The 19,233-nt window shown below is 39.5% G+C and overlaps 1 protein-coding gene across 1 annotated transcript; it reads right to left on the reverse strand.

The window, feature by feature from the left end:
* Positions 1 to 18,158: 18,158 nt before the first annotated feature.
* LOC116899020 (keratin-associated protein 13-1-like) lies at positions 18,159 to 18,757 on the reverse strand. The gene has a single exon (XM_032900468.1). The coding sequence runs from the start codon at positions 18,737 to 18,739 to the stop codon at positions 18,233 to 18,235; it is 507 nt and encodes a 168-aa protein (XP_032756359.1). The 5' UTR covers positions 18,740 to 18,757; the 3' UTR covers positions 18,159 to 18,232.
* Positions 18,758 to 19,233: the final 476 nt, after the last annotated feature.

The following is a 19,233-nucleotide window of genomic DNA, read 5'->3' on the forward strand; positions in this document are numbered from 1 at the left end:
TGTTTTAGGTCTTCACAGTAAACCAACCATTTTTGTGTCTTCAGCTTCTTTTATTTGATGTGTTATTGAGTATTGGTTGGTATATATTTTATTTATTGTTGTGTTTATTTGCTCTCACCAACTTATCACAATATGTTTATCCTAGCATCTTTGATGGTCAATGAATAGACTGAAGATTTTTTTCAGCTTGATAAACCAACAATGGGAATTGACTCTTCTAGGGTTTTTGCAGACCAGATTTTTCAGATTACCTTGGAGGAAGAAGTTCTATTTGATAGGGTAATCTTCAGGTGGGTACTGTTTGATCATGAAAATCTGACTAGACAAGAAAAGAGATAGAGAGGAATATAAAAGAGGGCAAAGTAAAATGAATGAAGCAGAAAGAGTGTATTATGCTTAGAGAGAATCGTAATTCGGTTTATACAGAATTTTCAGACAGAACTAGTAATAAATGGTCAATGAGTTTGGAGGTCATGAAACTGTATGTCATGAATCACAGATCCATCCTTTTATTCTGGTCATAACAAAACACAGACTTGCATATCCTTGGTAGACTTTATGACCTTTATTGAATCTACTGTTTGTTTACTGTCTTTGAAGAAAAACAGTATCTCATGAGGTTAAGATTTTTTGTTTGTTTCTTTATTTTGAGATAATGTCCCACCAGCAACTCATGCTGGCTTTAAATTCATTCAGTAGAAGACAGCTTGGAACTCATAAGTTTCCTGTCTCAGCTTCTGTCTGTCACCGTGACAGGTATGTACCACCAAGGCCAATTGAAATGTTTTCTATATGCTGAGAATAGTTCATCGCAGGCTGGATATTCTAGTAAGTTAATAATTATTTGCCTAATTTCTATTAAGCCACTAAGTGGTAGGTTCAGAAAAATTGAAAGCAGGCTCATTTTAAAATATTTTAATTTTTATCATTCTAGAGTCACATGAAGGAACATATTCTCTTGGAAAATAATAAAGCATTTGCTCATAGGCATTCTCTACAGAATCATTAGATGAATGTTATTTTGAATACTGACTGGCACCGATAAGAATTTGACAACATGGTACTGAAGCATGACTAATGGAAAATATGGAAGTTCAGGGGAAGTAAAGCTGTTATCTGTAATCTCCAACGTGACAAGAATCCACAATGGAAATTGTGAAATCCCTTGAATAGAAACGACTCAAGCCTTTTCCAGGAAATCACAATCCATGCATTGTTCCGGAGAAATCACTACAGGTTGGCTGGGAACAGAAGGATTAGCCATTCCTAGAAATACTGTTGCCTGAATAGTAGCAGATAAAGATTTAAACCACTAGGTTTGAGATTCACAGAACTGATAAGTATGGCTAATGGTTGAGAAGACAGGAGAAAGGTGGACTGGGAGATATGGGACCCTATCAGAGGTGTAGTTATCTGTTTCAAGCAGGGCTGTATCTGTCCAAATCTGAGCATCCAGAGCATAAAGAGAAACATGACTTCATCCCGGTGAACTGAAAATTATGTTAATGCTTGGGGGCTGTGATGGTTTGTACATGCTTGGCTTAGGGAGTGGCACTATTAGGAGGTGTGGCCTTGTTGGAGTAGGTGTGTCACTGTGGGCGTGGGCTATAAGACCCTCACCCTAGCTGCCTAGAAGACAGTCTTCCATTAGCAGCCTTCAGATGAAAAGGTGGAACTCTCAGCTCCTCCTGCACCATGCCCGCCTGGATGTTGCCATGCTCCTGACTTGATGATTATGGACTGAACCTCTAAACCTGCAAGTCAGCCCCAAATAAATGTTTCCTTTAATAAGGCTTGCCTGGGTCATGGGGCCACTTCACATCAGTAAAACTCTAAGACAGGGACTAAAAGCTAAAGGTATGTCTCAGTAGCACAGAGGTTTCTGATGCAACACCCTGAATTCCATCCTCAGTACCACCAACTGTAGGACAAAAATATAACATATTGCATATTAAAGAGTTGGAACAAACCTAGGGTTAGCTGTTGCTCAAGAGATATTTGTGCGAAAATAGAATGTTACGTAGAATGATAAGATCAAATTCATATCTTAATTGCAACTTGTAGGAGATAGTATGGTATTTAACAGCAATGCCAATTGAGATATTACATATTTATTGTCTACAGTACTACAATCACCAGTTGTGTGTGACGGTGTCATTATCTTACTATATAATTACTACTGCATCTACTTCTCCAAAGGAATTTTGCTTTTCTGACTGGAATTTTTCCAGAGGCCTTGAAACACTCTAATATCTGTGGTAACATTAGCCAGTACTGATGACTCCAGTTTAGACAAAGTATATTCCTTAACATTAATGTCGTGTTTTCAGGATGTCTGTTAAGTTTTGACTGCAGATTATGGAACCACACACACACAGAGATAACTTAGACCTTTTTATAATCCATGCAAATTAAGAACAAAATAAATTGCAGGCTACAGGGAGGAACTTGGCGCTACTTTTTCAGTCTCTCTTGACAAAAGTTGAATAGAATGTTTGTAGATTTTTAATAAAACCCTAGAAACTGTTCCTGTGGGGTTCTTTTGGAGTGGGGATGCTGACTGGGAAGAGAGTAAGGAAGAGATCTGGGGAAAGAGCTCTGGTTGAGCCAATGACCAAAGCCTGTCAAAATGGAACTCAGGAACCAGCAGGTCTGCTCCTAGCTTTCTTCTTCCAAACAGGGGATCTTCTCCGTCTCAAGGGCCTCATGTATGCTGCAAGGTTAATTTTGTGATTTGTAAAGTCACCCATGTGTGTTATATCTAGTAAATCATTCTTGCATGTTTGCAATATGTACATCATTTTTCTTTAGTTCCTTTTTCTTTTATTTATGAAATAATTGCATTACTTCTCCATATCCTTTCTTCCCTCCAAACCTTCCCATATACCTCTTCTTGTTCCCTTTCAAATTCATATCTTATTTCATCACTTCCTGTCACACACATATATGTATATCCCTTCACATATGTGTGCCTAAATTTAATCTCAGTCTGTATAAGTTACTTATATGTATGTTTTCAGGGATCGCTGCTTCGTAGTAGATAACCAATTGGTGTTCAGGGCTTCTTTAGATCACACTGTGCTGCTGTTTGGTCTTATCTTGCCTTTTGGTGCATGGATGATGCTTGATCAATTACTGAGGATAATTAGAGACTTGTGGGTTATATATCTACAGAGGAGTGCACTTGTGATTTAGTGAACTAGGGTAAGGTTAGTCGCGGTCATATTCTCAAGGGTGATGCAGCTCAAGTTTGTTACAATTCCTATGAAACAGTCTGTATATGATTACTCTTGTTTTCAACTTTTTTGTTGAAATAAGCATTTATGGCTCTTGTGCATGCTTTCAGGTGAGTGGAAAGAGTAGAATTAACTTATCATTAACTTTCGACCACAATTCTAATTTTTAAAAAAGCATCTACTGGCTTCCTTCTTATACATTATATAAATAATTCACAGGTAAATTGTTTAATGGCATTAAGAAGTTAATTATTTTTGTCAGTCAGCATCAAACAGACTAAGTAAATAGAGCTTAAGGTGAATTATATGGTTTTTTCCTAAAAATGCACTACGATGGCATGAATTTTTATTCAGTCTTTGAAAAAGAAAGACAGAACTTTTGTTTGACTTGATTAATTATTTCTCTAGTCTGAGTTTGAAAGCCTCTGGCTCTACAGCCCAGTGAGTAGCAGCTACTAGGTCTAAGGCCAGGCAATGCCATCAACATTCACCAGAGCCCAGAGGTCGTCAAGCAATCTGGTAGAGACTACAAGGCATCAAGATCCCTGGTAAGGAGAAGGATGCCAGGCAGTGGCTACATAGCACGTAGGATGCCTGGTAGCAGGTGGATTCATGGGAAAAAAATCTCCTTCTAGCCATTGTGGGACATGAGCCCAGTTAACAGATATCAAGATATCAGCTATTAATCCTGTAGATCAGGTTTTGGAGAAGGAAGACCCACAAGCACAGGAGTCCCGGAGGATTCAGGCTTTACAGATATCCCCAGAGGACTGTAAGAATACAACCTCAGAGCAGTTGTTTAGGAACACCTTGACAGAGGGTGTGAGTATTTCTGAGCTGTACTTAGAAAACTGTCAGTTTGACTGTGGCATTTAGATCACCATGACTTTTGTTTTTATGTACTCTTTTTTTTTTTTGTTTTTGTTTTTTTTTTTTTTTTTTTTTTTTTGACCGCAGGCATTGAAATCTATAAGGTGGTCATCCCTCCATTTTAACTGTCCCATTTGAATACTAGTAAATCTACAGACATGTTTTTGTAATCTCAGTCTTTTATTACACATGGTATTTATGGGCACATAATGTTTTCATTATTATGCAAACCAATTAACTATCCTGTATGAGAAATATCATGTCTATTTGCATCAATCAACTTGTCAATCTGACCAGAAATGTCCCTCCTCTTCCTTCTGGTATGTCTGGTATGCTCCTGTTTTCTGGGTCAGGACTTTCTACGAATACATTGAAATGACATTTCTTTCTCTTTTTTTTCTCATGTTATAGGAACAATTTTTATATTGCTTAAAAGGGTTTGGAGAATTGAAGAGATGGCTCAGAAAGTTGAGAGGAGGGGTGCTTTTTTGAGAAGATAGAAGTTCAAATTCCAGCACCCACACAGTGGTTCAAGCTATCTATAACTGGCACCAGATATGGGTGTAGTACACAGCCACTCATGATCAATACACAAATAATTGTGAAGGCTTTGTAAAGGTTAACCCACTCATTCTCCTTCTTCTGTGGAAACATTTCCCAAGTATTAAAAAGTCTGTGCGTGGGGGTCTCTTTGTGATGTGGAAGTTCAGCTGACGTCATGAACTGAAAGAAACAAATAAGCACGGAGCAGGGGGAGCCTGTACTGTTGGTGCTTTTAGAAGCCATGAGTGTCATGGCCTAGGGAAAGTTACTAATAACAGAGAGCAATCTGAGTTCAAGAAGAGGCCAAACAGCATTGGCTTCTCTGGGGGGGAAGCTAAGGCAAAGAAACAGTAGGGATGAGTATATAATCGTAAGCTACTCTGGAACAGGTAAAACAAGGACTATATGACATTAAGGTTGAAAAATTTGAAAAGTAGAAATTTTATTGCTAACTTTGAAAGTTCCAAAAAGGAGCATAATAAAATTATAACCTGGCAGATACATGTACAAAGGAATAATGAAGTAAAGCCATAACGATCAAATTATAGGTGTGTCTGTAAATGCCAATATATGCAGATACATATATGTGTGTGTGAATGAATTTATGCTGTAATATTTATATCATGACACATAGAAAAGTCATGGACGTTCACAGTTTGTTTTCTGAGTTTTGCCTTGTGGTGACCACACAGCCTCTGGACATGGCCAGTGAGAAAATCATCTCAAGAAGTGGGTCTATACCTTGTCCATATACCACAATGATAATCTAAAAATAAACCTTTCATTATTGCCTACTCAGTCTGTAGCATCATGCTAGTAGAGCAAAATATAAACTGTCATTGTCATTGTGAGGGAGAGGGTTATCCTTGACATCTAGTGACCGCCATTGCAGGTAAGGGGGAGTGGCACCTCTTTTCTCTCTCTCTAATCTCCCATAACAACAAATTTTCTGACCAACTCATTTGATGTGGCAACATTGCTGCTGTGAAGAAATCTTTATGTATCTTATACTTGAGTTATAGGATAGATTTTCTTCTCCAGTACCTAATTCTTAGTATAATTTCTGTTTTTTTTTATTGTACTTATCATTTTTAAATTCCTTTAAAAAATTAGTGTTTGGAAATATGTTTTATCTCCTAAAGAATTCCAGTTTTATTCCTGAAAGTCTTAAGTATGCTAACCACAGCACTTTAACTCTGAGTGTCCATCCACAAGTCTCCACATCATAGATCCTTTCATCTGAAAAGCCTAGAGAAAAATCAATAAATTCTGTTAAAATGAGAAATCAATAAATTCTGGGTTAGGAAAAAAATATGTTAGGTAACTTAATTCTAGAATAAGCTGAAGTGTAGCTGACTGGTAGTTTAGTATGAGTCGTAAATAAATGTGTGTGTGTGTGTCTGTCTGTGTGTGTGTGTGTGTGTGTGTGTGTGTGTGTGTGTACTGTTTCTCTGTGTATGTCTCTGTATGTATGTGGGTGTTGTATGTGTGTGTATGTGTGTGTGTGTGTGTAGTGTCTCTGTGTGTCTTTTGTGTATGTGTCTATGTGTGGGTGTCTGTGTGTCTGTGTGATGTTTTAACATAAACATATATAAAACACGCAGCAAACAAGTTATGCATTGATCAAGCAAATGCTAACTACAGGTTTTGCAGGAACATAGCCATCATATTGTCTTAGGAGAAAATGATCAGAATTGTCCCTATTTACAGTTCAGAGCATCTTTGTAGGATGCAATTGATACTATAAGAAGCCAACTCTGTCTGTTGGGCTCATTTGTTTTTTAGCTCTACTAACTCTATGATGTGCTCTTGTCTTCCTTTTGGCTTTGACCATCAAAGGGATTGACTTTTGAATTGACAACTGTGTAGATCTTTGATATACTTTAAGTATTTAATTCTTTTTAAATAAGTACAGATGTGAAAAAAAATGCATACAACATGTCCCTTGCTACCCTTTAAAAATAAATAAATATGGCTGGAGAGATGGCTCAGAGGTTAAGAGCCTCGGATATCTTCTGGAGGTTTTGAGTTCAATTGCCAGAAAAACGTTATTGACTCACAACAATCTATAATGGAATTCTATGCCCTCTTCCGTGCAAGTGTACAGACAGGCAGAACTCTCTATACATAATAAATAAAGTAAATTTTTTTGATAAACAAATAAGAAATTATAAATAAAGCACCACTTTTCAGTGGTACCATGGATGTTAATATTTAATTTTTAGCCCAGCCATCTTAGTTTAATATGGCCTCTCTACCCTCCTCTGCACCCTAATAACATTACACAAAGAACTTATTAGGTGAACAAACTCTATTCTATGTTCCAGAGCTTCTGTTACTTTTACGATAAAACAGCCAAAAGCAACTTAGAATTAGATTTACTAATCTTGTTGTTGAGTGGGTTCACTTCACCGTGAACCTAAGGCAGCACTGAAGCAAGGCCAGACGGAATGCTGCTTACTGGCTTTTCCTCTCAATCAGCCTGTTTCCAACAGCATCTAAGGCCACTATTCCTAGTTAGAGGCACTATGAATAGTGTGCCCTTTTGTAACATCAATTACCTAATTCAAAGCTATATAGTCTGATCCATAGGACAATCTTAGGCCATTTTTCTCAATTGAAGTTACTTTTTTTCCATAATTCCAATGTGCCGAGTTGACTTAAATAATTCCTATAAGGATGTACTGTATCCCTAATATTTTTGTTTTCTTCTTCTACGTAGGTCCTCCAATAGGCATTGCAGATGAAATAATGAAGAATTTCATTTTGTGTGTAATCTCGGCGTGTACCTATCGCTTAACTGTCCACTTTCCCTCGATTCCCTCCGTAAATATTCCATTAGTCTCTCTTCCATTTCTGAAAAGAGCTTGTCCAGATCAATTTCCACTTCTGAGAAATAGAAGTATCATCAACTGAATCTCTCAATTTTCTGTTTTAGTTTGTAACAAAGTGTTCAATATAAAGCTCCATTGACAGAAAACTCATTTTCTGTTAAAATAGCTTCTAATAAAGCCAAATCATTCTTAAACCAAGCTGGGATGCTTTTTACAGTCTCTTTACGTTGGTTATTCATACCTTTAAGGTTTTACATAACATGATCTAAAGTAAGTAATATCATGGGGCCTGGGCTTCTGTTCTTACAATCTGATTTCTTTGTTCTGCCATGGTTTTTTTCTTATAAACGACTGGTGTAATTTATGAGAAGTGGATTGAACAAATTGATCATGAAAACAATTATAAATAAATGTGTAGCTAGTGTTCCTTGTTCAGAGTTTGGCTTATTATAAGGCCCATTAGTATCCCCAGGAACTGCCTTTCAGGATATATTTAATTTCCCTCTGCGGTTTGCAGACTTCATTCTGTATCTTCATTTTAATGTAGTATGGTTCTCCTCTGAGACTTGCCTAAATGACAGAGGATTTGACACCCATATGTACTCAATATCTTAAGGTCTTTTACTGGTATATTGGGGAGGGTGGCTTCATTTATAATTCTACATTAAAATTCTGTCCTAAATTTGCTTCCAACAAAACAGAAGTATATGTAGGGGGAAAGCATGTTTAGTTAAAAGAGCCGGGCAGTGGTAGTAAAAGGCTTTAATCCCAGCACTAGGAAGGCAGAGACAAGCAGATCTCTGAGTCTGGGGCAGCCTGGTCTACATTAGTGAGTTCAGGACAGGTGAGCTACACAGAAACTTTAATTTGAAAAAGAAGGAAGAGGAGGAGGAGGAGGAGGAGGGAGGAGGAGGAGGAGGAGGAGGAGGAGGGAGAAGAAGAAGAAGGAGAGAAGGAAAGAAAGAAAGAGAGAGAGAAAGAAAGAAAGAGAGAGAGAAAGAAAGAGAGGAAGAAGAGGAAGAAGAGGAAGAAGAGGAAGAAGAGGAAGAAGAGGAGGAAGAAGAAAAGGAGAGGAGGCAGAGGAGGAGGAGGAGAAAAAGGAGGAGAAAGGAGAAAGGAGAAGGAAGAGGAGGAGCAAAAAACATTCTGGATTTTCTAACACCTTACTTGTCATGTGTGATACAAGATTTTTATTACCTATGCAGATACATATTTTGCATTATAGTAAACTACGGGTTGACATGAACATGCATGTTTATATTAAAGAACAATAACTCTAAATATATTTTTCATGACATTTGGAGTTTTATAAAATATATGAGAATATTTACACAAATTAAAATATGTATTGAGAATGGCCAAATAGAAAAAAAAATTAAAGGAATACAAGCAGGTAAGTTCTGAGAGCTGCTGTGTACCTGAGTTCTAGCTCCAGGCTGGCTCCTTATTTGGGTCTGTGCTATGAACATTTCACATTAACTCTGTTAATTTGCTATCCACAAATATTTTTATATACCTCTAGTTTTCCAACTTTTATTTCAAAAATTTTAAATTCTTCTTATTCACTCTTTGATTGCAGTTTCTGCCCAGGGCTAGGACCTGCTGTGAACCCTGATGGCGCTTGGGTTTTCTTTACTTTTTGTGAGAAGTAAGTGCAGTTCTTAAATTTTCTTTGTCATAATTTCTGTAGAGGTCTACAAATTAATAAAGAAATTATTTGAGTTTTTTAAATTTTTAATTCATACAAAAGTAGTCATTTTTGCAACTGATTATAAGCCCAAGGAATGCACTACCAATTTCATCGGTGTATTATTTCTACATGAAATACATAGTAAAATCCTAAAACGGAAGTTTCAAGTCAACTTTGAAATAGCAAACCGGAAATATAAAGTTTGATTCAAACTACCTATCTTTCCAGCTATATTTTAGGTAAGCTTTAAATCCATGAAAGTGAAAACTTATGTTCCATGATCTTAATTCATTCTTTCAAAGGATAATTTACTTGCTCCTTACTCATATATAAAAAGAGATAATTATAGCTAAGATATTTACACTAATGAGTATTTTTTTCCCTTGTCCACTCAACACTAAATCCAAGAAAGCTTTTTACTTGTACCAAACTGTTCATAGGGCCTAATTTTTCCCATTTGTAATTTCCTAGTTTCATATTTTCCTCAAAAAGCATAAATGTTCCATATTTGAAAGGAATGTACCATATACTTTTCTTGACATGATTCCCATGAAGTCTGTTTTATAAGGTAATCAAGTGACAGAAAGCAGAAGTTTTAGAGAGGAAAGATATCATATCGGAAGTCTAGGATAAATATATCAATCTGTCAGACTTTGTAAAATTTCTCTAAGAGGCATAACAAGATTAAACATAGCTCCATAGAACAAAGTAAAATGAAGAAAAAAAAGTCTTTCTCCAAATAAAACTAAGAAGCACATTTTTGATGTCAGAACATTTGATTTTATCAGCTAAATTTATTTATTTATTTATTCATTTATTCATTAATTTATTTATTTGGCTATTTGTTGTAGGCTGATGTCATTATGCAGGTGAAGGCAGACAAGATAAAACGAGACCTGTCATTGGACGGGATGGACGGGAACAAAGCCACCACACAGGGCCTCTGGCAGCTGGTGGGTCCCTCAGGTCTCCTGACGGCCACTGTGCAGAGAGGACCCTTGCTGGCAGATGCTTGGAAATCTGAAATGAACCACCAGAGACGATTATTGACAACTACGCTTATTAAGCCAATTAAGAGTTTTAAGACCTTTGTGTTGATATCTAGACCAAGAGCAGGCTCGAGCCCCTGAAAAGTCTCCTGGTGCCAAGTTCAGGGAATACATAGTTTTCAGAGGCAAACGGACGAAGTTACATCGAAGACAGATGAGGGCCAGAGTAACCTTGAAACGTTTGTTCCTGCCAAAGCACAGTAGTTAGTTTACACATAACTCTCCAATCATTTTGTTAGTGCCTCTGGACCATTGTCTAGGACATGCAAATCGCAAATGTGTTGCCAAGGCAGCTGTAAAGGTAGGCATACGTTTTCTCCCCTTGCAACCTACTTTTAATAAGGGTTCAACCACTTCTCTAGTCCACCACCCAGCAGAGGTAGTGGAAGAGAAAAGTTATCAGCATATGGGGCAAGTGGACCTGTTCAGCAATCGTCCTTTGAGGGTGAGCTCGAACTTCCTGGGCTGCAGTTCAGTCCTGTAGCAAACACGAAACACAGCTCAGCAGCTGCACCCTGGCCCTCTAAGCAGGGGGACCCCAGGCAAGAACCAGCAGCTGTAGTTCAATCCTGAAAGAACCACAAGGCTTGCCAAAAGCCCTGAGGCCACAGAAACAGCCACCTGCCACAAGAAACTCACAGGCAGGTCGTTGGTGAGTCTCTCTCAATGGCAGTGTTATCACAAGTTAAACTCAACAATGCATTTAAGGTGAGGTGAAAGAATGAGAAATGCAGCCAAGAAGTCAGAAATTTAGAAAATTTATCTGCTAAAATGCTATCTGACTCCTAACAAGCCCTAAATACCTCAAATTCCAGACCCTGCTCTCTGCTAGTAAGTAGGTAAAAGGCCACATTTCTTGAGCCCTCTCTCTGTATGGAACTAGGTGAAAGGGCGTAAGGATAGGCCTTAAGTACATGACCCTGGCCTAGTAAGATAACAGGAAATGAGCTGACTAACTGCTTATCTAGCTTCTGTAAACTGCTTGCACCATAGAAGGAAAGCTCTTGTGACCTGTCTTAACTGCAATCTGTCACACACACACACACACACACACACACACACACACACACACACACACACACACACACACACACACACACACACACACACACACAACACCCTCCTGGAGCCCGTGCATGCAAATACGGACCTCCAAGACTATAGGAAACTGAGTGGTCCACAGAGCGCCGGCTCGGATAATTTAAATTGATTGGCCTAGAAACTATGGAGTGGTACAAATTGATTGGCGCACCACCTGATGCAATGAAATGATTGGTTTGCGATGCGCCGGCTTTGTTGTAAACCCTATAAAAGCTGTCCCGATTCTGCACTCGGGGTCCGCAGTCCTGTACCTCCAGGTGGCCTACGACTGTGGACCCCAGCACGCTTGGAATAAAAGCTGATTGCATTGAATCTGGTTTCGGTGGTCTTTGGGGACGAGCGGATCTTTGGTGGTCCAACAGAAGCAATGCATGCAGGTCGTTAGGGAAGAAGAGCTGGGCGGAGGAACCAAACCAATGCTCAGTGCTCCTTTGTGGGGTCGTAGTTACACTCCTTCATCAAGTGTCCTTTCACGTGTTTGCTATATCTAAACATCCTTTCACCCGTGTCTGCTTCAGGAAAACAGTCTTTCAAGTGTCTGCTTTAGCAAGATATCCTTTTACCTGTGTGCCCCAGCAAAACATCATTTGACATAACTGACTTTCCAAAGAAACTTCATGTGACTGTTCAGGAGAGGGAGGTAAGGACTGGGTACTGTATGAGCAAACACAAAATGGAATCAGAACAAAGCAGCAATGTCTCAGTTATTTCAGAGCAGCTGGTAGTGTTGTAGACCAGGTTGCTGGGGCAGAAAATGGTGTGGAGGAACCTGAAGAGGTCGGGCAGTATCTAAAGGAGGGGAATGAGAAGCCTCCACATTAGCAGTTGTATGAGTTGAGAGCAGGTGTGATCTCAGCTGGATATAACTAAGATTCTGCATTTAATGGCATCTTCTGGGCCAGGACTCATTTATGGTCCTAGCCACCTAGCCATAGTTGTGTGGCCTTTACATCTCTCTCTCTCTCTCTCTCTCTCTCTCTCTCTCTCTCTCTCTCTCTCTCTCTCTCTCTTTCCCCTCTCTCTCTCCCTCCCTCCCTCCCTCCCTCCCTCCCTCCCTCTCTTCCTTTCTTGAAAACAACACAATATTTAGTTAACAAAATTTATTCTAAACCAATATCCCTCTGCCTCCACATCCCAGTGCAGGGTTGGGTGTGGAGGGCTTTAGGGCCACCTCTAGGAATTTGGCAGGGATTTGACCTTGGGCAAGGACAAGAAAGTAGGCTCAGGATGAATATATATGAGGAATATCCTTTGTATCCTGATGGGTCTTAAGACCCTGAATACAATAATCATGGGACCTTTGTTTATGTTTTGTTTGTTACTTAATGACTCTGTTTACACCACAGGACTGATCATATTCTTTGTATGCGCCTAGAATGATATAAAAGCAGACTGGAGAAAAATAAACAGAGATCAGCCTTAGCACTGCCTGGAGTCATGCTATAGTGTTATCTAGTCGTCTTTTTCTTTTCAATCCTCACTCCGTCCCTCAAGACCCTGTTGACTGACTGAGCTAGCTTGGTCAGTTGGAGGTATACGTCATCACATCTGACATACATTTTTTTTCATTTCTAAATATCTCACTAAATGCATTCTCTAAAAATAGCAGGTAAATTACATTCTTGTTGTATTTTTATAGGCTAATTTAATGTACTGTTTTATCTGCTTCTATATGAGAACTGTTGTTTCTCTATACCTTTAATGCTATCCAGTCATGAAAAGGAATGTCTCTATAGTGAATTTGGTGAAGCCTTGCTGGGTATTTATTTATATAATGACCAATGATGGTTTAAGACTGCAATGATGTCATCATGTTTATTTGAGTTGAATAAAAATTATCCATTTGTCACCAATGATTTTCCATGTCTAAAATACTTTTTTTTGTTATTTCTATCTATCTGTCTGTGTGTGTGTGTGTGTGTGTGTGTGTGTGTGTGTGTGTGTGTGTGTGTGTGTGTGTGTAAAGGCAAAACGACTGAGGACGTCTGACTTGAAACAAGGCACTTGCCTACCAGTTTGAATATGAATGATAAAACTTTAAAGAGTCAGACATAGTGAAAAAAGACATCATTGGCGGATTTTTTCCATTTCATGGGTGATTAAAAACACTGGTGTAATGTTTAAATAACATTGTAATTATGTTTTACCTCTCCTTGTTTGTTGATTCTGTTTTCTGACACAAGGTCTCACTCTACCTAAAATTTTCCCGACCCTTACCATATAGCCAGGCCGATCTTGAATTCACAGCATTTTTCTTACCTCAGCTTCATAGTTTTGGGAATACAGGTACAACTTTCTTAAAACCTGGATTGTACTTTGTTGTTTTGGGTCTTGATCCAGGGTAGACATTGCTGTCATTTTACAGCGCTTCTTGCTAGTATTTTATATATAAATTATAAAACATGTCCCTAACATGCTCATACTGCTTGCATTTCTCTAGTCCCATGTGGAGGATTGAATGAGAACAACCACCCATCCCCCTAATATAGCCTCTTATGTTTGCATGCTTTGTCTCCTGCTGAACTCTTTGAATGGATGAGGAGCTATGGCCTCGTTGGAAGAGATATGCCACTGGGAGTAGGCATTGAGGTTTCCCAAAGCCCACTCTATGCCCAGTCTCCCCGTGCCCCCCCTCCTCTACCTCTACTCTCTCTCCTCTCTCTCTCTCTCTCTCTCTCTCTCTCTCTCTCTCTCTTTTTTTGTCCCTCTCCATCTCCTGTCCTCACTCTGCCTATTCCTCCCCTCTGCCTCCCTCTCCCTTTCTTCCCCCCTTATCTCCCTCTCCTTCTCCTGTCCTCCATCTCTCTCTCATCCTCCCTCTCCCTCTCCCTCTCCTTCTCCCTCTCTCCCTTTCTCCCTTCCCCTCCCTCTCCCTCTGCCTCTCCCCACCTCCCCCCCCCTCTCCCCCTGCCTCCCCTCCCTTCCTCCTCTCCTCTTCCCCTCCCTCTCTCCCTCTGCCTCTCCCCCCCTCTTTCCCCCCCTGCCTCTCTCTCCCTCTCCCTTCCCCCCTTCCTCCCTCTCCCTCTCTCCCTCTGCCCCTCCCCTCCCCTCTTTCCCCTGCCTCCCTCCTTCTCTTCCTCCCCCTTCCCTCACTCTCCCCTCTTCCCCTCCCTCTCTCCCACTGCCTGCTGCCTGTGGATCTGGATGTAAAGTCATCAGCTACTTCTCCAGCACCATGCCTGACTAGCTGAGTGACAGGCTCCCTGCCATAAGGATAATGAACTCACCCTCTGATGCTTTAAGCTAACCCCCAATTAAATACTTTCTTGCATAAGCATTGCCTTGGTCACAGTGTCTCCTCGCAGCAGTACAACAGTGACTAACACAGCTATATAGAATAAAGGAAGGACATTTATAGGAGTTTTCATGAGTCATCGACTTTATCAGGTAGAGGGCCATATATAAACCTGTCTACCTGCAAGTCTGTCTCAGAAATTTCTTGGCACAAAAATCAGACATGATTACCATGAAAAAAATTGTTTTTTACTTAAATACACATCAAATACTCACCTCTAATGATAAAAGTGGCATTATCTCCAACTTTATTTAGGTGATAATTTAAATACAGTCCAAAGAGGACATACTGTTTAATTTTACAATTTAACCATATGCTATGTATTAAATTTGGTTACCGCTCAATGCAATGAATCATCAAAAACAAAACTTCCGGTTCATCAAAGTACAGGCTGTCTTCCATTTCCTCCTGTTCTTCCTCACCTTAGAATGTGGTCAACTTCTAGTTCTCTGATTCTATATGGCTGTCCTTTTCAGATTCAGTATAGAAGTGAACACCCTCTGTCTTTCTAAGTCTGGTCTTTTTATTTAAAATCATACACTATAATTCCACTCTGTTGGCTCCAAGTAATGGAGATGACTTTCTTTGTACGCTTTTAAATCAAATTTATTTTAACTGCTACATGAAATCATAATATTACGTATGCTAGTGTTCTTTTAAATGTATGCTTTCCATAGCATTCAGATGAAAACATTTATATTCTCAAATATATATATCTCACTTCTTTCTGGTTAAAACATTCAAAGCCTTCCTTTTGGTCTTTAAACCATTGGATGTAAAATGTTACATATAGTTACATAAGAATTTAAAAAATTTTTTTTGAAAATTACATACTTGAATATCACTGGATCCATCCCCCATTCCAACTCTTCTTGTGTCCCCTCATTCCTTCCAAATTCATAACTTTTATCTTTAATTATTAATTTATAGGACATAGATTTATATTTATAAATGAGACCTGCAGAGTTCATTTAGTATTGCTTGTATGCATATGTGCATAAGTTCAGCATACCTGGGATTGGATAACCTATCAAGGTCCTTAACCCTGGAAAAAAAAATCTAATTCTTTTAGCAACCATGAATTGCCCGTAGTCATTCAACCTGATGTGGGGCCTCATAAGATATTTTTATTATCTATGATGTCATATCTACTTATGCTGTCTTTGTAAAACTTTTGTCAGGAGTTCAGATATTTGTCATATACAACAGACACAATCTCACAGTAGACATCCTGGTCTGTTGACCCTTAAACAGGTCCATCCTCTCTCCTGGGATGTTCTGCCCTTTCTTCTGCAACCTTCCAAAAGCCTCGGGCATAGACATTGTATGGTAGATGTTTCAACTGGCTCCCCACAATCAATTGAACTCTGCCTTTTGACCAGTTGTCAGTTTCTGTGACGGTTTCTGTCTGCTACAAAAAGAAACCTACTTGTTGTTTCAGAGAGAGAGAGAGAGAGAGAGAGAGAGAGAGAGAGAGAGAGAGAGAGAGAGAGAGAGAGCGCTACGTTTATTTGTTTATATAAGGATAGTCTTTAGAACGCAGTTAGGAATTATAGCGGTTTAGGGAAAGTCTCAGTAATAGGTTTTCTTCTAGGGACCATGATTTCATCATTAGCTATGACCAACTGGCTAGGAGTACAGTCCTAGGCACGAATTCCCTACTACTAAACAGAATTTAAATCCAAAAACGAATGTATAATGTATATTGTTTACATACATAAATAATTTAAATGAGGTTGTAGTAATAGTGTTCTTTCCCAGAGCCGTAGACTAACAAACTCTCCAGTGCCAACCAAGTGTAGTAGGTAAATCTCCCTTTGGTTGTTAAAGGAGTACAAGAGAACACTCCTGCAAAACAGGATGCTGTCATTACCTCTGTGTGCCCTCCTAAATTTTGTAGGGTCCCCCTAAATTTCATAGGGTGACCTAGTGTTCTGTATTGTTTTTGGAGCCCATGGTTCCTGGCTAGTTGTATGTGTAAATGCCACTCCTTCAGCTGTCTTAAAAATAAAGAAACTTGTACTTTAGACCAAGATGTTAGCCAACTTACTAGTTGAGTAATGAATGTGGCTTTTGGCATAGTAAGGAGTTGGGGTAGAAAGTACCAAGGAGTAGCTGGGACAGAATTGTAGGGCAGTTGAGATGCAGGCAGAGGGAGGAAGATCCTGGAGGCAGCAGAAGAGAGACTTGACACAGTTAGGAAGCAAGCAGTGAGAACCATGTGACAGAACGACAGATAAATCGGTTAAGTAATATGCGTGAGAGCATTCTTTTCCTGTTGCACACGTGGGTGAGATCATTCAGGATTCTGAGTCTGTCTTATATCCTGTAACGTACTGACGTCTCTTTTAATCCATATTCTCTCAAGGACACCATCTCATCCTTTTAATGGCTAATACTTGACTTGGATATGTATCACTTTCTTCTACAATCTTTTATCAGTATTCTTCTACTTCTGGTGTATTATGAACAGTAGTGTGCTCATGTCTCCTAAGCACACTGATTATGTCTTCTTCAGCTATATAACCAGCCCTGAACCTGCTAAATCTTACGGCAGTTCTTTTCCTACATTTGAGAAAACCTGTACTGTTTTCCATAAGTGATGTACTCATTCTTGTTTTCTCTGTGTTTCTTTTAGTGCTGCCCAGTCCAGAAGACTGGCAGAACAACGCATGGGAAAGATTCATAAGCACTCACCATTTCATGGGATTACAAACCCAATGCAGGGAACCAGAGCAGAGTGGCTCTACCTGTGATGCTGGAAGTATGAGATGGTGAGAATTCAGATTATGGAAGACAAGGAAATACAGACTGCAGAGTCCCCACTATTGCTGACCTATCACCATCAAGGGCATCACTTTGAGGTAGGCCTCAATAAACTTAATAAAGGCTACACAGAGATTATTGTCTGTTAAACTGGCAGTCAGGACATGAGCTCATGGGAGACGTTACAATCAAAACATTTAATGTCAGTGCACAAGGGAACCCATAGCCATAAAATCTAAATACATTTTATCTTCTGCTGTCTTATAGAACTTAGGTAGACAAGTTGGCAAAGACTTCAGAACCCACTACTAATAGAAATCAGTTTATTTTTTCCATCTGGGATTTCATTAATAAAATCTGTACTGTCAAGCAGAATCATTTTACTTTATGCTCTTAAGTAAGAAAACTTTATGGGGCACATAAGATATTTATCCAATTCACAACTTAATCGAATTTCAAAACCTGGATCCCAAAGCATGCTGTTCATTTAATGCTAATCGATTCCATGTTTCACAACCACAAAAGCAAGCGCACAGGAAACAACTCACAAAAGCAAGCGTAGGTAAATACCAAATCAGGATATTCATTAGCTTAACATTTTAGTATTTATAAATTTGGGGAGAAATTCAGCACTACAAATTTCATTTGCAAAGCAAGCTTTATTTTTGAGTTCAGAGATTAATTACAGAGTTCTCAAGAGACACACATCAGCCAGTTTCTGAGGTCAGAGAGAAAGTGAAGAATTGGCAATCAGGGAATCAATTCTTCCCGGTCAAAGGAAGACAACAAAGGCCAGGAATCCAGGAGTGGATGATGGTGGCCAGCAAGATTGGAAGTTAGAAAGAAGATCAGTAGAATCCAGATCCAGTGCCACAGCTTGGTCTGTAGCAAGGAGACTGACAGGTTCTATAGGGCACATAAGATGGGTGGCAGAATCCAGATCCATAGCCCAGCGAAGAGAAGCCTTGGGGTCTAAAGCTACTGGACCCACAGCTCACTGAGTAAGAGCTTCTAGACCCATAACCCAGGGAGTGGCAGCTGCTGGATCCAAAGCCCTGGGAGCTAGCATATGTGGTCCTGCAGGGACTGCAGAAGCTGGAACCCCTGGGGCTGTAGCAGGGCCGCTGGCAGGAGCTGTGCACCACATGAGAAGTCTGGCATCGGATGGGCTGGAAGCAGTTCTGCTGACAGCCGCTGTGGAGAGAGGAGCCCAGATGGCAGGTTCTGGGGGAGCAGAAGGTAGTGTTCTGGAGTAGGTGACTGGGGTAGGAAGAGCCACAAGAAGAGTGAGGGTAGCTCAGGTGATCTCCACAGGAGCGGGAAGAGAAGTTTCCAGAATGGCAGCCGTAGGACATGGTTGATGGCAGATGTAAGTTGAGCTGAGTGCAACAGAAGATTCTGAGTTTGAGAATCACTGCTTTCTTGAGACCTTTATATATGCTCAGCAATGGGTGTGGCTTCTTATACAATCATTGTTTCCATATTTGGGCGCCCTCATCTGCATGTCTGGACCTCAGTAATTTTCTTTATAACTGCAGTTAACTAACTCCTTTTATCTTACGTTTAAGGGAGAACTTATTTTTTTATATGTCTGAGTCAATGAAATGCATTTATGCTACAAATGCTATGACTGTTTAATTAATGCCTCTGCCATTATGGTCAGGAAATCCCCCTTATGTTCTCTGTCTATGACGTGTTAAGTGTTCTTGTTTGGTGAGGGGAATTACTCTTAGAGATGACAAGGTCTTTATCCTCAGTTGATCATTGAATAAAAGGCAAAATCTTACATTGACAAGAAACCATTTCAAGATGACTCCAATATCAAATCATTGATTCACACTCTGCAGTA

Source organism: Rattus rattus, chromosome 4 (genome assembly GCF_011064425.1).
Source record: "Rattus rattus isolate New Zealand chromosome 4, Rrattus_CSIRO_v1, whole genome shotgun sequence".
NCBI classification, from domain to species: domain Eukaryota; kingdom Metazoa; phylum Chordata; class Mammalia; order Rodentia; family Muridae; genus Rattus; species Rattus rattus.

What these genes read in the sequence shown, in the direction of transcription:
- LOC116899020 (XM_032900468.1), bottom strand. Translation starts at nt 18,739, where the DNA reads ATGTCCTACGGCTGCCATTCTGGAAACTTCTCTTCCCGCTCCTGTGGA.